Source organism: Syngnathus scovelli, chromosome 14, assembly GCF_024217435.2.
Source record: "Syngnathus scovelli strain Florida chromosome 14, RoL_Ssco_1.2, whole genome shotgun sequence".
NCBI classification, from domain to species: Eukaryota; Metazoa; Chordata; class Actinopteri; order Syngnathiformes; family Syngnathidae; genus Syngnathus; species Syngnathus scovelli.
The window spans coordinates 14273022-14299255 of record NC_090860.1 but is presented as its reverse complement, the minus strand read 5'-3'; the positions used below and the strand labels follow the sequence as shown (position 1 = coordinate 14299255).

The window sequence follows — 26234 nt, the reverse complement described above, 5'->3', positions numbered from 1 at the left end:
AATCCGTGCCGACGGCAGCTGATAAATAATATTCATTAATATCGTTGAACAAACGCAAGCTGATTGAACATGTACGATTAAAGCAAAAGCCCGCGGCGAGGCACAAATGACACATTGGAAAGGTTTGACTTATTTGGAAGTCCAAATGACAGCTTTCTTGTAATGAGTCCTTTTCAGAACTCCCCGCCCCCACCGCCTACACCTCCCACGCTGATTATTTTCCCCCTCAGTTGTACAACTTCCCCTGTTCTGCTGCCGAAACTTTACTTGACGACTCTGTCTGGCAAAGACGCGCACGGCAAACAGCTTGAAGGGGTAGCTGGGCACAGATTAAAATAGGAACCATAGCCGATTGGATTATACCTAATACGCCATTTCATGTAGCGTAACGTGTCACATTCTGGGCTCCGCGCCCTTGTTTGTGGATAGTGTACACCCCAATTACAATTCGAGATGAACTGCAATTCCTTTCCAGTTCTAAAAAGCGGCGAGCGGCCGACAACTCGCTTTTCCTGATGCGTTAAATGAACCCACAATGCATGATGACGCAATTGTGCAAGACGCATCATGTTCATTCAAATGGGACGGATATGGGTGCTAATGCGCACAGGTTGGGTTTGAATTGTGGTGCAAGTCGCGTGACTTCTACAAGAAAAGTGAATAGCGAATACAATTATATAAATAAGTAGTCAGGATGCAAACTGGACCGACGTGAGTGTGAGCCGCGCGCCCGCAGAGTTGCTGTGCTCGGCGGGGAGGGAATCCCTCCAGTACGCCGCGCTGTTTCCTTTACCAAGGAAACCCACACTGAGCACTTTCTGACGCAACTGCCCATTTTAGGAAACATGCGTCAATGGACCGAATCAAGTGCGATAAACAAGCGTGGACCTCGCAGCTGCTTCTGACGTCCGGAACCGGCCCAGAAATGTCCTCGTGTATTTTTAAGGGCTCTATTTCGGTTGTATCCACGGTGTAATTTTTACGCCAGCATCCACGGGAGGAAGCTTTTAACAAGGCTGCCTATTTCGCCACTTTATTCAAAAGACGCCCGGGCCTCCTCCCCTTCGGCTCAAATCGCAACGCCCATCTGCGTGACGTGGGTTCTTTCGTCGGTGTTGAAAAGCAGTTGCGCTTCTCGATAGTGCCATTGAAGTGAGTCATCTGTAGGAAGTGTGGTTAAAAAAAAAAAAAAAAGGAAAAAAAAAACTAGCATCGAAGTGTTCTGCGAACGCCACAGACCACGCAAAATCGACAAGACAGTGGAAAATACAGAGAAGGACCGAGAGGCAAAATAAAAGTGAGTGTCATTTTGCGTACGTGGATTTTAACTTTATAAATTCGCGCACCTTGCACCTCTTGAATAACAAACAGACAATCACTTCCATTAGTTGACATCGCTGTGATGTTCTAGGTGACTCCAAATCCACGCGGCAACACTTGTAATCAACACTTTTCTGGAAAAGTAACAAGCAGTCGAATTGGAGGATTTTTATTTTTTTCCCCCTGTCCACCCTTTTGGTGCCTTTTGATACGAGCGAGGATTTTCTACCGCGTAATCTGCGCGCACAACAAGTCTCCTGATATCTTCTATTTTTTTCCTGGATCATGTACCAGGACTACTCCGGGAATTACGACACCTCGTCCCGCGGCAGCAGCACCTCTCCGGCCCAGCCCGAGTCGTTCACGAGCGGCAGCAGCACCATCGGAAGCCCCATCTCTACCTCAACCTACCAGGTAACTTTCAACAACCTGAACCTCAATCTTGCTGTGTGTGTCTGCAGTTTAAACAAGTTGAAGGTATTTTTATTTTATTTTTTCGGTTGCGCCCATGGGTGCGAATTGAAGCGTTGGTTGGTGTGCGCCCTAAGTGGTCAAGCCGGTCTAATCGTATACGTTTAATTCAGCCTACAAATGACAGCTTGCTGGTGTGACAAGTGTGGTGCATATATGTAAAGTAATATTTGTCGCGATTAATAAAAATAAATACATTTAGATTGGATTGAATAGAGGCACTGCGCCCTATAGTTGCATGGGGCGCACATGTCGATATAAATGAAATATATATGAGCAGCGTATTAGTGGATTTAGGCAGGCGCGCAACAGGCGCGTACTGGGCATTACAAATCCAATTCGACATATGTGTGCGATATTGTGGAAGAGTGCATGCGTCGGGGCGGCTTATATACTCCTCTTTAGACACAATAAAATGACAGCAAATTTGAAATGGTCGTAAAGATTTGAGAGCGCCTTGTTGCTGCTCTGCTTCTATTGGAATCTCATGTCTTGTCTGATTTGGAAAAACCCCAGAAGGTTTTTTTTTCCCCACTAAATCTGATTTAAATCTTATTTTATTGCTTACCGGAAAACATGGATGTATTTTTTTGTGCATTATGCCTCAAGTCAGTGTTCGGGTTTTAAAGGAAAGGTCCTCCAAAAATGTGGCGTGTTAGCTTCCCGGTTTACTGGAACTGACCGCGTTTCACACGCACTGAACAAATGAGTCACCAGATAAACAAAAAGTTCCACAAGACTGCCGGGATATCCGACGGAAGGTTGGGAATAACTGGAAGAGAAGGACGTGCGTAAACAACGCAATAGACGCATGATTAATCGAGCAGCCCCAAAAGTTGCTCCCACCTGCATCTATGTAATCGTTTCTCTCCGGGTTTCTGTGGTAAAGAGACGACTGATAAGCACACACTTTGGGCTTTCCCACATGATTCACAAGTTGTGTCACTCACTCTCCAGCCCCACTCCATGTGGACTGAATTGTTATTCCCATCAGCGCTAATGCTGGAAAATATGCAATGAGGCTTCAACCACAATGTGCTTTTTTTTTTTTTTCTTCTTACCATATGTCCTCTCGCTTGTTCCAGAAATACAGGGTTGACATGCCCGGCTCCAACAGTGCCTTCATCCCTACCATTAATGCAATCACAACAAGCCAAGACCTTCAGTGGATGGTGCAGCCTACAGTCATCACCTCCATGTCCAACCCGTACTCCCGCTCCCACCCGTACAGCCATCACCTGAGCAACGGGCAGGGGCTGCTGGGCCACAATCCCCTGGCACGCCCCGGGGTCATCCGCTCCATCGGGGACGCCAGAGGTCGACGCAAGAGGGACGAGCAGGTGTGTTGGAAAAACTTGAGTGAGGGCTGCAAAAAATACAAGTGGGATTTAGTTGACACAAAGGTGCCTGTTACTTCCCGGGAACCGTCATGGTGATTTTGACTCGGGGATTTTATTCAAGCATTAATAGAAACATTTCCTTGAGTTTTAGACAGCCATGCTAAATGGATAGCTTTTCTTGCCCACCTGCAAGTCCATCACCTAAATTGCTAAAAAAAATAATAATAATCATTTCACTTGAGCAGCGACTATCTGAAGTCACTAAAATATTGTAACACTTTACTGAGCTCTCTGCATTTACAGTAAACAAAAGAGTTGTGGTCTGAAACAAAAAACTCATCATCTCACGCCTTACATCAATAATTATCCCCAAATATGTTGGCTGAAGAAGAAACCTACTGCCGTCCATTTCTGTATAGGCTTAAAAAGCATGCAGAATTACAGAGGATCAATTGGTAAAGGGCAAAAAAATCTGGAACCTTCAATGGAGGGGGTTTACTGGTTTTCCATGTATTCCCGTATAGATTTTTTTAATAGAAATTTTAGCTGCACCCTAGACTCAGACATTTTCCTGTAATGGTGCACCTCAATGTGAACGCGTAATTTCCCCAGGATGAAACCAGACACACACACACACACACACACACACACACACACACACACACGTAAAGACACGTCTTTGCATTAAGTCTTTACATGTCATACATGTGTTAACAGCACTCTAACAGGTTCCTTGCTTTTAACCCTCAGCTCACCCCAGAAGAAGAAGAGAAGAGGAGGGTGCGGCGTGAGAGGAACAAGTTGGCCGCCGCCAAATGCCGCAACCGCAGACGCGAATTGACTGAGATGCTGCAAGGGGTGAGTAAGAACCCCAAAAATGATGATGTTGACATACTGCACATCACAGGTGTCCAAAGTCCAGCCAAGTGACCATTTGCATGTTTTGTTTATTGGGCCACCACATATTCTAATAATTTAAACACGGAGAGTGAGTCAAAATGTTGAAAGAGAGCAGGGTTGTTGTTTTTTTATATATAAAATGTGACAAAAATGGAGTGTTATTTTGTATTTGATTTGTAAAGTAAATATTCACTTGTCTAATTTTCACCATATTACTCATAATTGGGCTCAAGTACAGAACTGAATTTTGTCAGCAACAAAAAATATTCAATAATAGTAATTAAAAAAAATAATTAGCAAGTCTATCGGTCGCACAGCTCGATTGGATTAGAAATTTTAGGACCAAAATGCAAACAGACAGTCTGCAAAACTGTGATATAAAAAAAAATATATTAAAATTTGTCTTGTAATTATAATACTACCTGTTTGCTCTTAGTGTAAATAGTTTGGAGATCTGTGTGGCAGCAGCTTGCCTTTTAAGATGATGATGGGAAAGACCATGTAAATAGCACTGAGTGTTGATGCTGAAAGGATGATGATGAAAGGCCTAAAGAGCCTGGCAGCAGTACAATCGTTTGACGAATGAATGTACTCCACACCTCCCGTGCAACCTGGCATTACTGGTTTCACCCCCCCACCCACCTTGGTCACTGCATAAAAAGCCGACACTAGAACAGAAGCGTTCTCCTCGGCGGCTGTTGTCAAACACATGGCCCTCACTAACAAAATGAACTTCACTTAGATCCATTTTGACAGAGCTCAAGCTTGTTGAGACTTCCAAAAGTCTCAGGAATGGAATGCGCCATATGCAGCCGATCGTAAACATCTCCTGAGAACTCACAAATGCTGTGAGCTGCTTGCACAAAACAGCAACACAATGGGGATTGGCCATTTTTTGGACTTCCAAATAAGGGAATGTCGGTTCCGTGTCATGCAGTTGTCTTGTCGAAACGCACACCTCCTCTTTGTGTGCCACTTCCTCATACCTTTGCCCGTGAGTCAAAGTTCTCAGACAGCATGTCACCTTATCTTGCCTGTCTGTCTCACTTTCCTGATGAATTGCGTCTGACACACGCACACACACGCACACCCACGTGCACACACACACACGCACACACACAAAGGAGGACATAAACTAAACACCACAAATTATTAGTTGAAGTAATCAAAGCAATACTGCCCTCTTTTGGTAGACTTGTGTAATTACTTCTGTGTAACTGCAATAAAAAGACATCAATTTTATATAGGCAAAGAAAGAATATACAAAGGAAGAACGCTGATTTTTTTTTTCAAAAGTAATTAAATGTTTGTGTGTTCACCCGATCTTTCATTTCCGTCCGATCAGGAGACTGAGAAGCTCGAGGAGGAGAAAGCCGACCTGCAGAAAGAGATCGAAAGCCTCCAGAAGGAGAAGGACAAGCTGGAGTTCATGCTGGTGGCCCACAACCCCATGTGCAAGCTGCCCACCGAAGATCGCCAACTGGCTCCGGCGCACCACCAGAACCACCAGCACCAGCAGTGCGCCCCCCTGCCCTTGACCATGCGCCCCAACATGGTGGCCCGAGCCCACGTCAACCACGTGGTGGTGAAGCAAGAGCCGGACGACGTGCAAGAAGCGGCGGGCAAAGCGCAGCATTCCGTCATCAAGCCCATCTGCCTGGGCGGGATGTACTGTACGGACGCCGACAGCCTCAACACGCCGGTGGTGGCGGCGTCCACCCCGGCCGCCACACCCAACGCCCCCAACCTCATCTTCACCTACCCGAGCATGCTGGAGCCCGACAGCCCGTCGCCCTCCTCCGAGTCGTGCTCCAAGGCCCACCGCCGCAGCAGCAGCAGCGGCGATCAGTCGTCGGACTCCCTCAACTCGCCCACCCTACTGGCGCTGTGAGGAAGGTCCGAAAGACTGCGGCCCGAGGCGCATTTGGAGCAGAGCAAGCTGATGACGTGAGCCGTGCCCCCCTTTCGCAGGGAGACCTCACAAGGGCTACGCTGTGTTGCGTCGCGTGTTGGACTTGTGTCATCGCTTTGCCATTTCAACTCTTACAGTGTCAACGTGTTTACGCAAGACTCCCTTGAAATCTGGCCTTGGGGACTTCAGATCATATACAAAATAAGTTCTTAATATATGTATATACTATCTATAAAAATATATTTTTGGAAGAAAGAATTACAAGCCATGACCACTTGCACTCTGCCAAGACGAATCAACAGAAAGAGGTTACAACACGAAAGAAAATGAGCAAACACTTCAGCGTCTTTATTTGAAGATGTGTCCTGACCCCCCCCCCACGGACCTTGATTCATCACTTTAACTGTATTTTGTGTGCTGAAAAAAAGTCTTTTTGAGACATTGTTTCCTCCGTCATCTGCCTGTAGAAAAGCATCATGGTCTTCGGTGTTACAAATTGATGGCGCCTTTGTCAAAGCGCTCTAGTTTGCCAATGTGACTTGACTACATTAATATTGGTGTGCTTCACCTCAGTGGTTCTGTACCTGATTTTTACAACATGTTTAAGACAAATGTGTGTCGAGTGTGTGTGTGTGTGTGTGTATGTGTGCTCTTTATATTGATGCCATCTTGAAAGAACGCAGGCTGTGTGATAGTAGTACCAAAGGGATCAAATAAACAAACAGGGCCGCTGTACAACATCAGGAATTAATTTTTCTTTTCAAACATTTCAAAGAGGACAAAATTTTTTCACTGGCTCTCACGTTGGTCCTTTTTTGCTCACATTGCGGGGCAAAAATTAAAAGGTCTTACCTTTGTCAACACTGCCACTAAGGGCAGGTCAGGTTTGACAAAACCAAAAAGCATTGTATGACATTTCTAATCCTTTTCTTTGTTTGTTTTTCTGTGTGAGAGAAAAGGAGGCATTTTTTTTGCGCTAATATGAAAAAAAGCCACTGTGGTCCAACCAGACTGTCACCAGCTGTCAATGATGTCAACCCTGTTTATACTGTGTTTGTTAACAGCTGTCTTTTTAAAGGAAAAATAACAAACAAAAAAAACTTGGTACTTGGTACCTTTGGCCTAAATGGCTTAAAACAATAAATAGATCATAAGAGTGTTTTGCAATACAGAAGGAATAATAATAAGACATCGAAACTGGGTTGAAACACAAACATGGGACATTTTTTATGATTACTTTTTGTAACAATGATGTTGGTAATTGCACTGAGAGGGATAAAGCGGTCTTGGTTGAAACGCTTCAAACATTCCTAAAGAATTTTGTGGGTGTTCAAGGTTAAACGATCTTGCGCTGGATGCAGACAAATTGACATTTTAATATGATAACAACATGCTGCTACCTAGGCGGAAATTTTTCTTTTTCTCTTTTGGCAATAGAGTGTGGTGTCATGCAGATGCAAAAAGCAATCTCTGTTCCCGTGCGACAAAAAAAAAAAAAGAAAGAAAGAAAAGAAGTGATAACCAAAAAGAGATTCTGTGTCTGTAAGTCAAGATAGTTTGCAACTCCTTAACACACGTAGGAAAGCCATTGACGTAAATCTTCTACTGTACATGTCATCTACTGTCTATTGCCTGTTTTCAACTACTATGACTTATTTTCCAAATGCTTTAACTGTTAAAAAAAAACATCCAAAAAGAAAAAAACAGCAATATGTAAATAGCTGTGTTTGTTAATTTAAGATAAATAAAAATAAAATACATTTCCAACTTGGATTTTGTGTTATTATTATTATTAATTTTGCATTCTTGATTATTTTCCAAATGCCTCTTTAAGACTTTGGAGGCTGATTGCCAATGAGGAAAGTAACCGTGAAGAGAAGCTCTTTGGGAGCTTTTGTCGCCACCCAGTGGTCAGAGTGTAAACCATTCAGCACAAATACATAGATCCTCCAGGTGTTACCTATTTGTATCTATCGGGGTGCATCCTTTGGGGCGGGACTACCAAAAAAGTAGTCCAAACAACTCATGGATGCCAAAGTGGAAAGATCAAAATGTTCTGTTGTTGGATGCATCAATCCACACAATTCATTGCAGCGTTCCCCAGCATCAGTGCCTGGTCAAATTTCATTTTTTCCAGCAGTCTTCCCACATCTGATTGTTCAAGGAAGAGTGTTTCAGAATTTTTGGTCAGTACAGAGAAGGATTCGCCGAAAGACTTGGGTTCAGTTCCTTCAATCTATGGAAAGGACGGACACAGTAAAAAGGTAGGCTTGAGATGACACAATAAATGTGATCTGTAAGCTTTAATGCACTGATCAAATCAACAAACACTTTGAGGGAAGCATGAAGAGAAGCTCTTTGGGAGCTTTTGTCGCTACCCAGTGGTCAGAGTGTAAGACGACAACAAAAATCTATTGAAACAGTTTGTTGGTTTAGGCTTTAGGTCTATAAGATATGTTTCCAATATTTTTTCTAAAGACAAAGACACAATGTAAAATATTCAGGTTGACAAATTTAATGTAAATACATATTTTTAAAACTCTTACGTCTAGAATCAATAGCGCTTTTACAAAGGGGAAATAAAGTCCAGTAAATTTAAGGACCAGTGTCAACGAGTAGCTGGATGATGGAAGACCTCACAGGAAAAAATCTTTCATCATGTAGTTCGTAGAAAATCCCTCTTCCCCCCAGTTTTACTGAGTAGTTGTATGTCAGTAATGGTGATGTCGTGGCTCACAGCCTTGCACATGTCATAAATAGTCAACGCTGCTATGGAAACTGCAGTCAAAGCCTCCATCTCGACCCCTGTCCTGCCGGTGGTGCGACACCATGCCGTGACCACCACAGCGTTGCGCCGCTGGTCCAGTTCCAGGGTGACCGAGGTGTGGTCTAACGGGAGCGGGTGACAGAGCGGGATGAGGGTTGATGTCTGCTTGGAGCCCATGATGCCGGCCAACTGGGCTACCGCCAAGGCGTCGCCCTTAGCCAGCTGGTTTTTCTGCAGCAGCCCGAAGGCGACGGGGCTCAACAGGACGGTGGCGCGGGCCTCGGCTGCTCGGCGTGTCGGGGATTTACTGCCAACATCCACCATGCTTGCTCGGCCTTGAGCATCTGTGTGGGTCAGCTGGGCTTCTGGGGTAGCATCCAGGTGAGGGTCACCTGTCTCACTCGCAGACTGTGCGTGGCGGAGCTCTCGGCTGGGAGTGTTACTGTGATATTGTTTAACGTTCTGGTGTGTACCGTTGACTGTGGCCTTCATTAGTAGGTGTCTGGGTAAGGGTCTAAGATTCTTTGTCTGGGGGTTGGAACTCACAGTGTTAGTGTGAGAATGGGAGGCAGTTTGACCGCCGATAAAGTCAGACAAGTGCTGTTGTCCTTGGATAAAGGCTGCTCTCTGTTTCTTCTCATTGAGACTGAAACCGTTTGTTGAACAGCAGTTATTGTCCGCCCGTATGCTGCCTGGAAGAAAAAAAAAAAAAAAAAAGTGTCATTTAAAGATAACCTTCAGCTGAAGTCTACAGGCCACTACGTTAACACCTAATGTTGTGAGTGGACATTAAGTCAGTGATTCAAAGGTGTGAGAGAAAATTTGAGATGACGACAGACTAGTGTGCGTTTGTACGTACAGCTGCCGTATCACCCACCGATGAGGATCATAGGTCTGTTCTTCATTTGGGAGATATTGAACATGCCTGAAAAGCAGTCACTCTGTCAACACCGACCGACCACACAAGAGCAGAAGTGAAAAAGACAAGTTCTTACCAGCATGTTGTTTCTTCTTCCTGCCCACAGCAGCGCCGATTATTTGCAGCAACTCTTCATCTGACGCTCCGGAGCGCAAAACATCTCTTAGGGACACTTCAGAGTTACCGAACAAACACACCTGAGGACACACGGCAGAAACATAAAAGTATTTGTAGAGTATGAGCATCCCCACGGTTTTTACCTTGAGGTTGCCATCTGCGGTGATGCGTAAGCGGTTACACGAGCCGCAGAAATGCTCAGACATGGAGGTGATGAAGCCGACCTGTCCTTTAAAGCCGGGCACTTTGAATGTCTGTCGGAACACCGCGGAGAAAGAGGGTGTTGTGATGAAGCAAACATTTTTTTGTTTTATAATATATGAAGTAAATTATATATACATTATATATAATGTTTTATGTGCCACTGAACAAAAAGGGCAGAGTTAAAACAAAATCTCAAAGATAAATTGAAAATGATGATGATGATGATGATGACCTTGGCTGTGTCTGAGTGTCCGGTTGGAAGCGTTTCTAGGTTGGGCCACTGCTGCTTAATATGATCCAGCATCTCTTGGTAGCTCACCATCTTTTTAAAGTTCCATTTGTTGCCTGCAAACAGAAGAAGATACGCACTTAATCCAGATTTAGACAAAGAACATTTTTGACTCTTTTAAAAAAAATTCCAATTCTATTCACTCTACATGTCATTGATTGCTCGGTCAATTAAGACATTATAGCCAGTCACAAAATGTAGGTGAAATGTAAAATATCAGCCAGTCCACTAACCATCAAATGGCATGTATTCGATGAAGCGCACTTCCAAAGCCTTCTTCTCTGTCAAAGCGACAAAATCAAGCAGCTCGTCTTCGTTCAGGCCTCGCATGACCACGCAGTTGACCTAAAGCAGGTTGCGCACCACAACAAACGCCACTCAGGTGTCCATCCAAAGCTTTTTGTTTTTTTACCGCCGACTAATATAATTGCTGAAATTGCATATTCTTCACGGGCGAGACGGGAAGTGAATCATAGCGTCCGTTGCGTCGCATGCAAGCACGCGCGCATTAAATGATGCAAGTAGATAATAGCGAGTGCCCTTATAAAAGAGGCATTGTTATTTTGCCTTATTGAATATTAGACCAAATGTTTTTTTCATTTTAAAAATCAGAGATCATAGAGAAAAAGCTCTGGCGCACACTCTCATTCTTTAGTCCTTTAATCCGAAGTTTGGGTCACAGCGACCTTCGTCAGGCCAGCCAATGACTGCTTCAAAACAGCCTCTATTATTTTTCAGGCTGAGGAAGGTCATTGTGACTCGAAAGTGTTGAATTAAAGGACGAAAGAGTGAGATAGTGTGCATGAGCTTTTCCTTTGAAAAAAATGAGAGCCCGGTAAAATATCATAATAAATAAAAAGAAAATATGACCTTATCCAACTTCAGACTAGCAGACCTCATCACACCGTTTTTTTTTCTTTTCAAACCTTGATCTGTCTGACTGCATTTGAAAGGGAGAGAAAAAAAAAGACTGAAAGGGAAAAAAGAAAAAGAAAAAAACGACACGACACCTTGACTGGGTCGTAGCCCATTTCAATGGCCTTGTCAATGCCTTCCATGACCTTGTGGAAACCTGTGAAAAAAGAAGGGGAAAGTTTAGCATCATGAGACATTTATCAGTCTTATGTTCTTAACGCAGTCTGGTAACTTTTCAAAGATTAGAAAAAGGAAGCAAAATGGTTCAGTTGCCAGAACTTTCTCTCTTCCTTATTTGTCCATCTCGGTTGCTCCATCTGTGCATTCCATCCGTCCGCCCACAACGCAGAGCGGAGCCTGCTGTCAAAGTGAAACTGATCCACATCAGGCAGAAAACGCTTATAGATTCAGAAAGTGGATTTCAACATAGTCGGAGCCAAAAACAATTGAGAAATGTAGCAGGAGAGTCCTGGTGTCAAATGGCCCATGTACTATTTTAAACCTCCCCAGTCTTGTATTTAACTTGAAAGTGCAAGCGGACCTTTTCGCCTGACGATGAATTCAAACTTGGCAGGTACGAGTGAATCCAAACTGATGTTGATCAGGTCCAGGCCCGCATGTTTGAGTCGAGGCAAGAGTTTGGCCAGGTTCATGCCATTTGTTGTCACCGCGATGGTCTTCAGACCTTCCAATTTTCTCAACTCAGCTGTACAGATGAGAAAAAAAGCAAATAATGATGTAACAAAAATAGATATAAATATAAAAAAAGAACTGCATGGTTAGTCACAAAGTGTTACCAATGATATCCAGCACATCAGGTCTGATGAGCGGCTCTCCTCCAGTGAGACGAATCTTCTCCACGCCCTCTTTGACAAAGAGGCGAGCGAGCGTCAGTACTTCTGCAGTGGACAGAAGCTGGCCTCGTGGTGTAAGTTTCACACCCTCCTCTGGCATGCAGTACTGACCTGAAAATGATCGAGACATTGTATTTTGTCTCTCATTGTCTGAGTTGTCTTAATGTAAATTTGGGCAAGCTCCAGGCTGGCTGCCAAGTGGCGGGTAGACTTACAGCGCAGGTTGCATTTCTCAGTCAGGGAGATACGTAAGTAATTGTGTCTCCGGCCAAAGTTGTCCATCAAGAACGATGAGAAGGGAATGTTGTTCTTCCCCAGCTTCTCCTAAAGAAAAGTCATTTGACAAGTAGAAAATAAATAGTACATGTACAAATAGTTCATGCTGCTTTCTGAAACGGAAATTGGCCATTGCGTTTACGACAGCTGGCCGAAGAAAAAAGCTGACTAATCATTTCGAACTGGTAAACGGCCTTCCCGAGGAAGTCACATTGCACAAGTGTATGGTCTCGTGACCCTTGCCTGCCAATAATTATGTACAGTCGCTTTGTAAAGACAAACACAAGACTTGTCGTTTAGTTATGCATTCGCCGACTGTCAAGGCAATTCCACTTTTGTTTGTAAAGACAAAACAACAAATCCTATTTTAAATGAGTAGTTATACAAAGAACGGCAGCTAAATCAACATCATATTAACTTTGGTTCTAAGTGTGTAAATACTGAGTTCATGATTTTTATTGGCTACAAATTTGACTTTTTCTGACTGCACAGCATTAAAAACCAGAACATTAAGCTCTGGTCATACAAATTAAAATATCATGGAAAAGTTTATGTATTTTAGTAATTCCATTCAAAACAGTGAAACGTGTACACTATATTCATTTATTACACATTTATTTCATTTTTTTTAATTCTGATGATTATAACTTAACGGAAATCACAATTTCGGTTTTTTCAAAGAAAAAATTCATATTACATAAGACCAATTTTTAAAAGGCTCATTTTCAAAATAAAACTGTTGTAAAACGACAATAAATAACCTCAATTGTCGCAAGTATTTATAGCGCTCATTAACGACACCTTTATTCTGGCTTAATAGGCCATAATGCACCACTCATCTCAAATGGTGCCTTTGCAACTATTCCAGAAAATTAAATATGAATAATAATAATATAATAATAAGATTACCTGTCTTGTCAAAGTTTTTGCAGAAGTTTTAAAGTCAGGGGAAGCTATTGTGGAATTAAGTTCGCTTTTATAAGTCGCACTAGAGAAAGGTCTTCCACCAGCTCCGATCAAGAGTTTTCTGACATGTTGCACACTCCTGTGTGTGTGTTGTAAGCCAAAACGCAGGTTCGACGCCATGGCGTTATCTTTCTGCCGTTTCCATGTGTTGACAGAACTCTGAAGTGAAAGTCTCCGCAAGATAAACACGCCAGGACGGAAGAGCAAAGGTCGTCATATTTCGGAGCCAATGGTAGCGCGTGACGTCACACACGCTTGCACCCTGGGAACTGTAGTCCATCTCGGAGTGAAGCTTTACTGCACACTGTAGTGCACAGAACGTGTTTGACAGAAGATGATGGTCCAGAATTGAGACTCTAGATTTTTTTTAAGGAGTCTGGCTGAATAGGACTGTGCACTCACTAAAGGGGAGAGACTGTCCCAACAAACGTAATATGGAAGTTTATGCTTATGTCCACTAGATGACAGTAGATCATTTAGTTTTCAGCACTTGCAGGCTTTTCATATCAATTATTCTTTATCTCTTCCTGTATCTTTGAATGTCACACCAGTGCATCATTTGGCCATCACCCAAAGATCACGCTTGGCAAGCAGCACAAAGTGTTTATGTTGTCTGAGTCATTGGACTGACATTGCTAATGAGCCCATAGGGACATAGCAATTAAACAGTTATTTAAAGCTGCTTGTAGTTTGTGAAAAAAAAAATCCCTAAATAATAGACTCACAAGGGTCCTTCAAAGAAAAAAGGTCAATTCAAGTTAGAACGCAAAAGTGGATAATTCAGTTAACACATCATGGGCTTTATTTTTGTTGACAGCGAAATAAGCAATTGGGCGTAAAAACTGGTGCATCTTCATTTTCATGCTGGTGCAAGCTTAGTTTAGCATATTTGGGAGTTTAGTAGCCCACGCTGCACCATGCAGGGCGCTTTGGCGACAATGGTGCCGTTTTATTTGACTGATAATCTGATGGCGGAAAGTAGAATAAACCTTTGACTAGCTGGGAGCTGACTTTACGTGATTTTAGTGAAATTGCTCGAGGAGCAGGCAGACACATTTGGAGGTCTGCCGTGAAAATAGAGTTGATTATTCTGATAGACACAATTTCCAAATATTTAACATAAACATATTTTTGCACCACTGTGGGTGTCTTTGAAACATTTGCTCCATCTTTTTGCAGATCTGCTTTATTTTTGCTGAGAAGTCACACAATCCCTGTGGTGCTGGCATCAGTGGGCCTCTCCTGGTAAGCAGGTGGCGCATGTCTGGGAGGCTATTTTGCCGTTAGTCATCAACATTTGTCATTCCATTTGGGTTGCATCGAGCCTCCTCTGTTTTGCTCTGCACGGTGGTGGTCATTTTTATCTTCCCTCGCTACGCTTGAAAGATAGTTTTGACGTGTGGACAGACAGAATGGAGGATTTATAACAGAAAGGAGTCGTATTTTGTTCTTTATCTTGAATTATATATAATGTGTTTAAATTTAATCCAGAGAGCACTCGTGTACAACCTGGGTTTATAAAATAGATTTTTTTTAAATAAAAAAAAGGATTGAGCGACCTTTTTGTGATAATGCAAAATGTAACATTTGAGAAAAGTTGTCAATATTTGTCACATGGCAGACCGGTGTGTGGACGAGCGGTATAGACAATGGATATATTGACCTTTCCAATAAATGCAGCTTCATCTGCTCTGAATTTGACCTTTACATTCTTTCTAAAGTACTTCCACTTTCCCAGAATCCTGGGTGGGTTATCTATGCTTATTAGAAATAACCCAGCAGGCAAAAACACATACAGTCTAATCTGCGGTTCTTTAACATCAAGCACTATTGGGGCACACGCTCCAGCTGAAGGACATGTGGTCACCATGCAAATGTCGGGCCTAATCCTCAAGCTGTAATCAATTCTCCACCCGAGTGTGTCAGCCACTGCCACTGGGGACAACTCACAAAGAAAAAGTGCAATAAAAAGATGTTTAGCAATGAGAGAGGAGGGCAGCAACAGTCATAAAATTGAACAGGCCTCTGTGGCATAGTCCTTGTGAATAAATAAGCATCTCACTCCATGCTGTATATTGCACAGTTCCCTCAATAGATGCTGGAGGAATTGAATTCACTTGGTATACACCAACAGTAGCATGCATGAGTGTGTGGAATCAGTTCACTTGTCCAACTGAAGAGGTCAACCATCTTTTGAAACTTTCTTGTGGCCAGTTAGCAGAAAAAAAAAATACACTTTAGCTCAAATTAAAATAATTGTGGACAGTACAAGAGGTAAATTCAAAGTAACAAATGAAGAATGGCAGGAAACGGTTGTCATATGTGATGTACTTAAGGCTGACATTTAAATGTATTTAGTCGCATACTGCACTATTTTTTTTTTCCGTTTTTTAAAAAAGACATGATTTGATGAAACTTGAAAATGGATTTCACTCATTTTAAGAACTCTCAGAACACTCTGTTTCACTTGATGAATCGCTTGCCTCCGTGGACTTGGCCTTCCACATGAGCAAAGTTGTTTGCAAGCCATAATAGGTGAGGCAGTACCTATTGACCTTTGTGCTGACCCTTGGCAAGTTGTTCCCTCAGTCATGGTCTGCTTCCGTTAAAAGGAGCTATTATTAACTTCCGTACATGGAGGTGAGCCACTTTCTAGTTCTCTGAGATTAATGAAAAGGTAGAATGAATAATTCACGTTTATCTTCTGGATTCGTAACCGAACTCTCTTTGGAGACTAAACTCCAGCGTTCCTTTGCCTTTCAGCTGCACTTGGTTGCAGAGTTTGGAGGAAATGTTTTTGTTGCACTATGAATAAATCATGACAGCAAAGAAAAAAGCTGTATTAAACAGGAATTCTAAAGATTCCCAGCATCAGCCAGCATCCTTTGACCATTTGCCCTTCATATTTAAGTTGTAAGCCCTAGCTAATTAGAATTCAAAGACATGCTGAGAATGCAGTTATGGAAATATTTGTAAGCCATTTTGCCTTTTAATTTGGCTTTTGCACGTTTTCCCACCAGGCCTTAATGCAGACGAGGCTCATTAGAATGCTGAAATGCGTTTTAACTATTGGATGACCTTGCCTTGTCCGTTTTGGACCATGATCAGCTCCTTAAGTCATGAGCACCAGACAAATAGCATACTTACTGTTATTATGGAAAAATGACTTTGCAAAACTTGGCCTCGTAGCAACTTTGCAAACAAGCACAAAGTGACATTACAGTTTGGATCATTGACATGGTAAGCAGAGCTGCATTCTTTTGGTATAAACTTCTGATACGCTCACAAACTGCAGTGAAAAAGTGCTGATTCAAAGAAACAAAATAAAATGTCTCCTGTCTTTGCGGGGGCTCGTTTTGACTTCACACTGTTTGAGTTTTAGTAGCCCTACTCCCCACTGGCGTATGGTACGGAGGGCAAGTTGAGCAGTGACTCATTTCCATGAGTCTAGACGAGTACTTCAAACAGGATAAGTTTGCTGCGGCGAAAATCTTGCAGCAATTACCCGACCCGAGGATCAAACACATACAGCTGGCAATTAAAAAAAAAAGATATATTCAAGAGTATCGTTCTCCAGGTATACGCCTGGTCGTCATATTGATCAGTTGTAAACCCTTCCTGCCAAATTTGTTTTATCTGCTTCCAACCATGAACCATGATTTGAAATAGTTTACCCAAAGCTGCACTGCAGCCAGTGACATTTTAAAGAGGGGTAAAAAAAAAATAAAAAAAAAATGATTGAGAAAATGAAGTCCTCTCAACCATGTGATTGACTTTCCCCTCATGTCCTTGGCGCTTTCCCTAAAAACTATCTTTAATAGTCACGCAGCACAGACCAGCTCAACTATAAAGGTAATCCATCATAGCGAGTATTGCTTCTTAACCCCGAGATTTGGATTTTCAAATTTCACCTTCGCAAAGCCTGCCATAAAACAGGTTCTTCAGACGGCTATCCAGCCAGCTGTGGCCTTTGCAGAAAGATCATGCAGTAAGTGCTTTGCAAAAGTCAATGAGTGAAACATGAAGAGTGCCCAGTTGGAGAATAACCACGCTGTGACTAAATGGTGGGAATACAATGCAATCAATTGGAGGGCGGGGATGAGTGCTCGCTCTGCATGGAAAAGTGGGGATGTTTGAAATGTCACCTTTCTGCTGCTCTTACAAAGCTTTTCTCCACGTCGATAATTGTGCTTGCTGTTTTTAATGCTCATGTAAGAAAAGTCAAGTGTCTGAGACTTTTTGTAGCATTTTATTCCGCTCTACTTCTTCAGTACATTGAAACCTGACTTGCCCCCGATGCATCACAAAGTTTAACACGGTTAAGTGCTGTGTTTTCATCACAACCACAGAAAGGTGGTGATGAGATGGACATGGCCGCCGGGATGGATTTTTCAAACACGTGAATTGAATGATGCCTCTCAAATCGCAGTAACCTCCCGAGTCATAACTTTTATTTGCCATTTCTGAAGGTGAAATGAAAAAAAAGTGTTTTAACATAATGACAGAATGTACCCATTTTTATTCTGACATTGGATTTTAAATTTGATATCCTGTCGCTACAATCTCTGCATTTTCTTCTCAGGCTTGCTGGAAGTTTATCGCTGACTTTGGGGGAAAAAAAGCAAATTACATACTGGACTGCTTGCCACTCACACTTTCCTTCCTGCAGTGACTGGGTGGTAATTGAAGCCACGCTGCCAGCACAGAGGTCAGGTAAGTGAACCATTGTACCGTCCGTGTCCTGACTTCACTATTCCCTCATGTATTATTGCATCCATTTCCATTTTTGCTTCATGCATCTCAACCCTGTACTAAATTTTCCAGCTCCATTTCATTGGGATGCTTTCAGCATTTGTACAATGACAAAAGACGTCGCATTTATGTTTCAGGTCATTTGTGGTTGTGTTGAAGTGCGCTTGATCACAATGACTGTTTTGTTTGGGTTCAGATTTGCATTAGAACATTTGTGTGGTGCGAGGCATGTTCTTCCTACGCATATGTGCATTTTCTCTATTTAAAAAAAACATTTGCTGAATACGGGCTCTCTGACTAATCAGTTCAAAATGTACTTCAATACGGCACAACCCTAATGAGGACAAGCAGGATAGAAATAGAAAGAATGAATGTGAATACTTGTGGATTCATATTGTTCCAGGTAGGCTTATTTCCTATTTCCAGGTCTAGTTCAACATCACCTCTAAATATCTGCAATGACTCATTCTTGAAATGTGCATTTCCCCTTCTGTCAACTTTATCAAAGAGAAAGTAAGAGCGCATTCAATGTGGGAGTCCATTTTAAAAGCGAGATTTGGTTGAGACTGAATAATGGCAGCGCAAGACTGGTGCCATGACAACTAGGGACCAATGCGGCTGATGGATCCGTTCAGAGAATATCATAAAAGTGAAAAGGCAGCTAGGTTGCTGAAAAAATTCTGACGAATACTTTGCTGATGACATTCTCGGTTTCCAGATGATTCTCGCTACATTCTGGCATTGCTTTCTTTGGATTTTATTTGCATTTATTGGCAGGCGGGTTGCACATTGCTATGCTGTGAGAAGGTCTAACATCTGGGATGTAACCACCACCTTGTATTTGTCACAGAATCGAGACTAGAAGAATAGATTTGCACGGAATTTTTTTGCAAGGCATTTTCAAAACACTGTCGTTAGCTTTCTGACAGTTTTTCCCAAATGATTCAGCTTAGAATTGTGCAGAAAGTCAGATACATCTATGTAGTCAAAATGACCTCTGTGTCATTTGTTTGGCTTTCCTTTCCACTTTCTCTTTGCACTCCTCATTAGTGTGTGTCGATAGCTGGTAATGAAAGAAAGAGAGCACCTGATTGCCACCAGCGACGGAATCAAATATGACCCTTGGTTTCTAACGTGGAGCCAATTAAACCATAAACGTTGTGGGGGGGAAAAATAATGCGCCATTGACAGAACAAAAAACATGTTATGTTAAAGTGTGATAAAAGTCTTCAAACTCTTCAGCCCACCCAGTTCCATCACTGACCAGTGGGGATTAATTATCGGTATTTACCTTTCCACCCAGGCCTCCGCCTACACACACACACATGCTCTGGACTTTGAGAATCGTGGGAAAACTCTCCTCGTCGAACCTCTTATTGACATGTTTGCTTGCAGGTTGGCATTGATCAAATGTGGATGTACTTTGCGGTGAGAATCACCACATGGACAGTTTGCAACGAGTTAGTGTACAAGCTATGTGCCTCACAGTAAAGGAATGACTCATCTGTAATGGTCAGTGATGCATAACATATCAAGTGCTATATTTGGTTGAAGTCAATCATCCTCACACCACTGGCACACTTGAGCGGGAATGAGCAAATCTTGATATGGCTTAAACACTGCTTTATGTCACGTGTGGTCATTAATCAATATTGAGTATTAAAATATGACAGCTTTACATATTACTGCCAGTTCACAAGTCATGCTGACAAGCAAGGATGAAGGAGTGAGCGGCAGAGAGCGAGGGGGGGGGGGGTGAAGGGTGATGTGGTAAGAGTGTGTGTGGGTGTATAAATTTCCCGCTGGGGACGACGCTTTCACCCAGAACGTTGCTTCGGAACGTGTGACACGCAAGGCAAAAGTTTGGATATAAACATGAATTTAAGATTATATCACTAGACAGGTCAAGAGGGCCAACTCAGTGATTATTCAAAAAAAACAAAAACATTTAGGAACGAATATTTATATGTATACAAAAATTGGAGGATACTTTCACACGCTTCACCTTACATTTATTTGCCACATTAAAACCATGTACATGAGTGTAGGTAAATAAATGTTGTATATATACTGTACATATACGAATAGTATGATTTTTTTAAACAGCTGTGCAAGTGATGCAAACTTTAATCAACCACATTTTAGAGGAAAAATGCTACCAAAAATGCCAAGAGGTTAAATTAACCTGTTTTCCTGCATTGCCACCCACGAACAAATTACAAGCTTATACAATTTTAGTCGCTGCTCAAAAATGGACGGCAGGCTAATGTTTGTCTAACCCTGCTCACACATTTCACACTGTTTATGTCTTTACACTGAAGTATGAACATGTTATTCATTAGCATCATTCTAGGGCTCGTCTTTGTCGCTCTCTTTTCTGCGTGCATCTCCACCAGATTTGAGCTCCATCAGCTCCACTTCATGTTTGGCTGCAGTCTCCAAAACTTGCTGTTTGTTGTAGAACACCACAAAGTTATTAATGATGGGATGTATGGGTAAGGCGATGGCGATCACCCCACACAAGAAGCTCACGGCCGCGTTGCACTTGCCAAGAGTGGTTTTGGGGTAGATGTCTCCGTACCCCACCGTCGTCATGGTGATGATGGCCCACCAGAAGGATTGTGGAATGCTTCTGAACAGAGTCTCAGGGTGACTTTGCTCCATGGTGTAGCCCAGAGCGGAGAACACGAAGATACCCACGCCCATATACATGAGCAGCAGCCCCAGCTCTTTAAGGCTCCTCTTGAGCGCATACGTGAGAGTCTGAAGTCCCGACGAGTGGCGCGCCAACTTGAAGACGCGCGCAATGCGCATAATGCGCAGCGCCTGGACCGCCTGCTGAACGTTGCCAAGTTCCATCATGGAGGCGGTGCCGAGGGAGGTTAGCGTGAGGACCACGTAGAAAGGCATAATAGCCAAGAAGTCCACAACGTTCATGAAGGAGAGGGCAAAGTGTAACTTATTGGGCGAGGAAGCCAGGCGCAGGAGGTATTCAACGGTGAACCACAGCATGCACGCCGTTTCAATAGCCTCCAAAGTCGGGTGCTCCACGAGCTCTCCCTCGGCGTCTGTTACCTGCAATTCTGGGATGGTTCCCACGCACATCACCACCGCTGAGACCAGGACGGAGAGGAAAGACGCGATGGCAATGACGCGCGCTGGGAAAGAGGAACCAGGCTTCTCCATGAGTCTCCACAACCAGCGCTGGCACCTCTGAGTGCCCGTTGCACTCTGGTCCACCTCCATGTCCTCCAAAATCACCTTGACTTTGCTCGCTATCTCCCTCAGCTCCCCCTCCTTCTCGCTCAGATAACTTTTGCAGCATTCATCCAACGCACTTTGGTCTATTTTCCAGAACTCCATCTCCTTGATGAAACAAATGGGGCAAATGCCAGGTTTAATGTGGATTTCGTCAAAGTAATACACATCGATGATGCACTTGAAGGCATCTGGATCTCGGTCAAAATAAAACTCCTTTTGCCCCGGGTCAAAGTCGTCACAAAGAGACGAAATAAGTTCCTCATTCTGCGCTGATGAGCAGTTGACCAACTCGGCCAGTCTGCTCTCCGGGTAACGATTCAAAACATCCCCGAAAAGCACCACTCGGACCCCGCCGATGTTCACAGTGATCTCAGGCTCACCACACGAACTGCTTCTGTATCTTGGCTTCGGAATCGTCCACATTTTTATAAATGTTTTGTTTGAACAGACAAAATGAAGTGTGGCGCAAAAGGTCACGCGCTCTAAGTAGGGTGGACGCACATCACTTGGGAAACATATTTTTCCTCCAAAGCTGACAGACGGAATGACACAGCTTGCGTGTGTCTCTTCTTGCACGCGCAAGAGAGGGGAGGGGGAAAAGAGAGAGAGAGAGAGGGAGAGCGAGAGAGATGGAGTATCGTTTGATTGAATGTTTAATTTACCAAAGCAGGTATACGTAGAGGAAAGAAGTTATGCCCCCTACCACTCGGCTGCCGCATTACATTTCTTGACACCTCTTGAACACTGGACTTCAGTATCTAATCATTTACTGTGTCTAAATTTTCCAGGACAACCAGAAATCCTGCTAACTTCTCCATTAAGGGCGAAATCATTCCAAAATGTTGGCGAGCAAAACAGTCATGTGGATCACAATTGCTGTCAGTGCAGAATATAATAATGTACTGAATTGAACTGGCCATAAGATATTGTCCATGTTTGGTTCCTCTCATCATTAGCTGAAGTCCAGCATGTTGGTGTTAACATAAAAGCAGATGTAGGAGAAGTACTCCTGCTGGAAGAGTCCTGGAATGTCACAGGTCACCTGAGAGAAACACATGAATCACATAAATCAGCTGACACACAAAAAAATATTGCTACTGCTTGTACAACGTATTTTCAAATAAAGTTCTGTTCTCACAAAGTACAGAAGTTGTGGTTATCTTGACCTGACTATGAATTTAGAATCTTCAATTGGCATAAGAAGGACGTTTTTGGGACGTGGGAGAAAGCTGGAGTACCGAAAGAAAAGACAAGCGCAGCACGGTACGCTCCTCAGAACTGCGAGGCAAATGAACTAATTAGTAGGCCGGCCGAGAGCGGCTAATCCAGACCACCGGGGAATTCTCCGGTGGGTTAGGCTGCCAAATGCGCTTTGAGACAACAATTCAAAAGACACTATAGCTTATTTCTTACGTCCGTCTCGCTGACATTGGCGGTTGGGTCAAGATGCAAGAACAATGAGGCAAGTTCTTGTCTCAGTTTCTCTGAACACTTCCTGTCTGACTGAAGCAGAAGGGCCTGATAGTTGACAGGTAATCCATACCTGGAGGCGTACATCATAAAGGGGACTACAAGTCAAAACGACAAATGAATCGTAACCTGACATGGAAAAATGGATGAATCACCGGAGAACTGACTCCACAAAGACCCTTGCTGCTTTCAGATGAATCCAGGCCATAAACACCTGGCTAAAATTCACCTTCAGCCAATGCACAAACACGCCCTGAAAGATGAAAAGTACACATGGTTAATCCATTTCAACCTCACACACCTAAACCGACATGTTAGAAATGGGTGCTTTGCGCCGTTGAGGGCGTGAACACACTTTGCAGCCAATCCAAGCACCTCCTCTCATTCTCTTTAAAATTGGCGCACAGAAAGTGATGATCAACGCAGGAGGGTGAAGTGTGCAAAATATGACAATATAAAAACCCCTCAAAAACTCACGTATTGTTGTTTTCCATGAACACGGAGCTCCTTCCACTCCCGTTGCTGCTTCTCCTCCAGGTCGAAGCAGTACTCGCGTACAGTGAACCTACGTATGTATATAGGTTGCATACTACGCTATGGTAAACAACACAGATAACAGCAGTTTATTCTACCACTGCATTTTCCAGCCCTCTGTCCGTCTTACTTGCTTTCCTGAGCTTTGGCTTTGAATTCATAAACGTCTCGTTTGAAAAGTGTCACTGAAAAAATGCCCCATTCTCCGTCCTCGTAGAGTTTTCTGATGGTGATGCAGAAAAAATATGGAAAGCTTCAATTTAGAATGACAGGATCGTTCATTTAAAAATATTTTGTGGGCATCGACTCACCTGCTTGACCGAGGAACCACAAACTCTGACAATGATTCATACTTCTGCTCCCAATTCACATAGTCCCCCCTGGGATCCAAAACATTTGAAATTTGACAATGTCACATAAAAAAGACATACTAAGACATTCGGTGAAGTGCGAAACATATCACTTAAGTATGTAATGAGTCATTTACACAGTGGCCGTCATCTGGCTGACCTGCTCACCACCGCCAGCAAACTAGTGAGGTATTCTGACACCACCAGGTCTTCTCTCCTCACCATACCGTTCAGGCTGCATGTTTGCAAACTCCCTCTAAAAAGATATGGTTATAGGTTAAACACATGTATGTATCATCCACAAATGATGTCACTTACCCGGATGTGGGCTCCAGGCACTGCAAGCTTGCGTTTACACTGTTATACACAGCAGCTCGGGATTTTAATTCTGTTTCCACTTGTGAAACCTCCTGACATAAACACCCAGAGCAAATAGGTCATTTTACAGTATGGCAATTATTATTCGTGTAGAATCAGCTTTGTTTGGTTTTGCTTCATAGCTATTTTCCATCATGAGTACCTTATTGATGATGTTTACCAGGCTGGAGAGAGGCAGCGATGTGGGATACTTGGCCTTGTCCCAATGGAAGTTGGTCACATAGTTTAGAATGCCCACTAACACAAAAATACAGAAAGACAAAATATTTTTAGCTGCTGTAACAAAAGCTGTTATTTTGTAAACACAGTGAGGCACAGCATCATAGAACAGAAGATCAATACCTCTCAGAGACTTCATGTAGTCCTTAAATGGGGACTGGAGGTCTCTCGGCTTTGTGTTCTGGCCTGTTGGAGTGTTGTATTTGACGGATTAGGTAACATGAATGTGAAATGATAACAGAAGCTCCAGATGCTATGTGTGTGATTATGCATCTCATTAACCCGACAGTGTAACCAACACCTTTTCAACATGAACGTGTGTGTGACTCACCTCCGTCGGCTAAGACGTTTGCCATCACTTCGTCTTGCTCCATCATTTCTCTCATACACTGACATGTTTTGTTCAAAACACTTCAATGAGAACAATTGTGTGTGAGTTGAACGGCGGACACTGATAATGTACCAAATGAATTGAAACAATTTTCTATTTTGATTCAAATGTTTTTTTTACCTTTCAGTCAAGGCATCAAGTGTGTAGAGTTCATCTGACACACTGAGAAGACTGTCCAGTATTCCAACCTAAAGGAACCAAACATAAAAAGAACCAGTACACACGAGTATTCTGAAAAATGTCACGGTACCTTTTTGTGAGTCTGGCCGTTCAAACCAAGCAAGTTATGAATTAGAAAAGTTTCTGTTAAGATGTAACTCCAGGCTAAGGAACTCACTGATCACCTTGAGTGAACTGGGTCAGATGTAAATTTTGCAGCAAAGCGAAGACAGCAACCTGATCTTTTTTCCTTTACCAGAGAAGGACACCAAACACCAAACCATCCTCAACTGCCCTCACTGTCCTCAAATAAACAAACAAACTGAAAACGACATACTTCACCAACCTTCAGATCTGGAATGGTGAATTTGTAGCAAGATGCGTGGTTAGTCTTGCCAATGATGTGCTGAAGTTTCTCAACACTCTTTACACTGGTCTTATCCAATGGGACAGATATCAACCACAAGTCTCGCATGACTTCCACAACGTCATTAAATACCTCCAATAAAAATTGAGAGAGAGAGAAAAAGAAAAATGGAGAGAGCAAAGCAAACACATTGAGAATGGAGAACAACAAAGCCATGCAGATTCTTATGTGGAAAGCACGTACTCAAACTTGGTTTGATACTTTTCAGTTGGATTGTTTGGTTAACAAACGTCTTCATAAAGTCAAACAAAAATAGAAATGTTAAGGTTAAAACTGTTACCTTCAAGTTATCTTCATTGGGATCCTGTGTCAGTGTTCCACAGTGAAGTGTGCAGAGAGTTTGCCTCACGAGACTACAGCCAGCCCACAAACCTCTAGAGTCATATGAAGCCAATACAGTTCCAATTATCATTATTTTTTCAATGTTTGAAATCAATTTAAAAGCGTATTACTAAAGGTTGTAAGCATATCCTATTTAGATTTAAATGGTATTAAATATTTCCATTGTAATAAAATTTTGTACTATGTCATTCTAGGTCACAATCACAATATCATAAGTTCCACTTATAAACATGCAAGTTTCATTGCGAATCATGTCGCGTAAAATCAAAACAAACCTGAATGTGAAGCAAGAGAAGATGAATCATATTTATAATCTGTATCATTTTCAAATTGATCTTTATATGTAGCATGAACTTGTGGTAATTGTTTTATACTGTATATGTATATTGTTTTAATAGAACAAATTGTCCTTTTTTTCATAAGCCTTTGAGTTGTTTATGAGCGCGTCTTCCGGTTTAAACAGCCTTTGTCGCTGTCCATGGTACCTACCTGGTCAGTGACATACTTAACGGGGACGCCAATTTTTCGCTGTTGAACAAAAAAAAAAAAGGCAAAACCGACTCCTACCAATGTAGTGCGGTACGGCGATGATATTTGATAAGCCTGTGGCCTACAGTAGCGTTTTTAGCTATTTTCGAAACTTTGTCACTTCATTAAGTGAGTGCAACCGGACCGCACGCAGGTTGCTCTCGTTTCTTGAC

The 26234-nt window shown here is 42.7% G+C and overlaps 4 protein-coding genes across 8 annotated transcripts; 1 reads left to right on the top strand and 3 right to left on the bottom strand.

Annotated features, from left to right (window-relative positions):
• Positions 1-677: 677 nt before the first annotated feature.
• On the top strand, positions 678-7716 carry fosl2 (FOS like 2, AP-1 transcription factor subunit). Of its 2 annotated transcripts, none has more exons than XM_049741521.2 (5): positions 678-1297; positions 1615-1734; positions 2877-3131; positions 3882-3989; positions 5377-7716. In XM_049741521.2, the coding sequence occupies exons 3-5, from the start codon at positions 2892-2894 to the stop codon at positions 5920-5922; spliced, it is 894 nt and encodes a 297-aa protein (XP_049597478.1). In that variant the 5' UTR covers positions 678-1297; positions 1615-1734; positions 2877-2891; the 3' UTR covers positions 5923-7716. The 2 variants fall into 2 exon arrangements, with proteins under 2 accessions (XP_049597478.1, XP_049597477.1); XM_049741520.2 differs by having other exon boundaries at positions 683-1297; positions 1412-1734.
• A 515-nt stretch (positions 7717-8231) lies between these two features.
• mocs1 (molybdenum cofactor synthesis 1) lies at positions 8232-13456 on the bottom strand. 2 transcript variants are annotated; one of them, XM_049741514.1, is made up of 11 exons: positions 13194-13456; positions 12224-12332; positions 11952-12119; positions 11696-11860; positions 11250-11311; positions 10473-10584; positions 10183-10295; positions 9890-10000; positions 9706-9826; positions 9588-9635; positions 8232-9402 (listed from the first exon to the last, which is right to left on the bottom strand). In XM_049741514.1, exons 1-11 carry the CDS (start codon positions 13368-13370, stop codon positions 8600-8602), a joined length of 1989 nt encoding a protein of 662 aa, XP_049597471.1. In that variant the 5' UTR covers positions 13371-13456; the 3' UTR covers positions 8232-8599. The 2 variants fall into 2 exon arrangements, with proteins under 2 accessions (XP_049597471.1, XP_049597472.1); XM_049741515.2 differs by having other exon boundaries at positions 9253-9402; positions 9570-9635.
• Positions 13457-19768: 6312 nt separating this feature from the next.
• Positions 19769-21759, bottom strand: kcnf1b (potassium voltage-gated channel, subfamily F, member 1b). The gene has a single exon (XM_049740156.2). It carries the CDS (start codon positions 21684-21686, stop codon positions 20352-20354), a length of 1335 nt encoding a protein of 444 aa, XP_049596113.1. The 5' UTR covers positions 21687-21759; the 3' UTR covers positions 19769-20351.
• A 139-nt stretch (positions 21760-21898) lies between these two features.
• Positions 21899-26228, bottom strand: atp6v1c2 (ATPase H+ transporting V1 subunit C2). 3 transcript variants are annotated; one of them, XM_049740153.1, is made up of 15 exons: positions 26023-26228; positions 25472-25565; positions 25111-25263; positions 24726-24793; positions 24546-24625; positions 24338-24400; positions 24138-24232; positions 23936-24027; positions 23778-23873; positions 23579-23647; positions 23398-23490; positions 23211-23322; positions 22889-22986; positions 22677-22806; positions 21899-22305 (listed from the first exon to the last, which is right to left on the bottom strand). In XM_049740153.1, exons 1-15 carry the CDS (start codon positions 26034-26036, stop codon positions 22216-22218), a joined length of 1347 nt encoding a protein of 448 aa, XP_049596110.1. In that variant the 5' UTR covers positions 26037-26228; the 3' UTR covers positions 21899-22215. The 3 variants fall into 3 exon arrangements, with proteins under 3 accessions (XP_049596110.1, XP_049596111.1, XP_049596112.1); XM_049740154.1 differs by having other exon boundaries at positions 23211-23298; XM_049740155.2 differs by lacking the exon at positions 26023-26228 and adding an exon at positions 25809-26000.
• Between the last annotated feature and the right edge of the window lie 6 nt (positions 26229-26234).

Bases quoted from the DNA above. Each gene is read 5' to 3' on its own strand.
- fosl2 (XM_049741520.2), top strand. From the start codon at position 1,606: ATGTACCAGGACTACTCCGGGAATTACGACACCTCGTCCCGCGGCAGC. The intron at 1,735-2,876 runs GTAACTTTCAAC...CGCTTGTTCCAG, and splicing joins TCTCTACCTCAACCTACCAG to AAATACAGGGTTGACATGCC. The intron at 3,990-5,376 runs GTGAGTAAGAAC...CCGTCCGATCAG, and splicing joins TGACTGAGATGCTGCAAGGG to GAGACTGAGAAGCTCGAGGA.
- mocs1 (XM_049741514.1), bottom strand. From the start codon at position 13,370: ATGGCGTCGAACCTGCGTTTTGGCTTACAACACACACACAGGAGTGTG. The intron at 10,585-11,249 runs GTGTCGTGTCGT...AACCTGCTTTAG, and splicing joins TGGGCTACGACCCAGTCAAG to GTCAACTGCGTGGTCATGCG. The intron at 9,403-9,587 runs GTGGGTGATACG...TTTTTCTTCCAG, and splicing joins CAGACCTATGATCCTCATCG to GCAGCATACGGGCGGACAAT.
- kcnf1b (XM_049740156.2), bottom strand. From the start codon at position 21,686: ATGTGGACGATTCCGAAGCCAAGATACAGAAGCAGTTCGTGTGGTGAG.
- atp6v1c2 (XM_049740153.1), bottom strand. The intron at 24,794-25,110 runs GTTGGTGAAGTA...TGGTTCCTTTAG, and splicing joins TCACCATTCCAGATCTGAAG to GTTGGAATACTGGACAGTCT. The intron at 23,491-23,578 runs GTGAGTCGATGC...CATCACCATCAG, and splicing joins GTGGTTCCTCGGTCAAGCAG to AAAACTCTACGAGGACGGAG.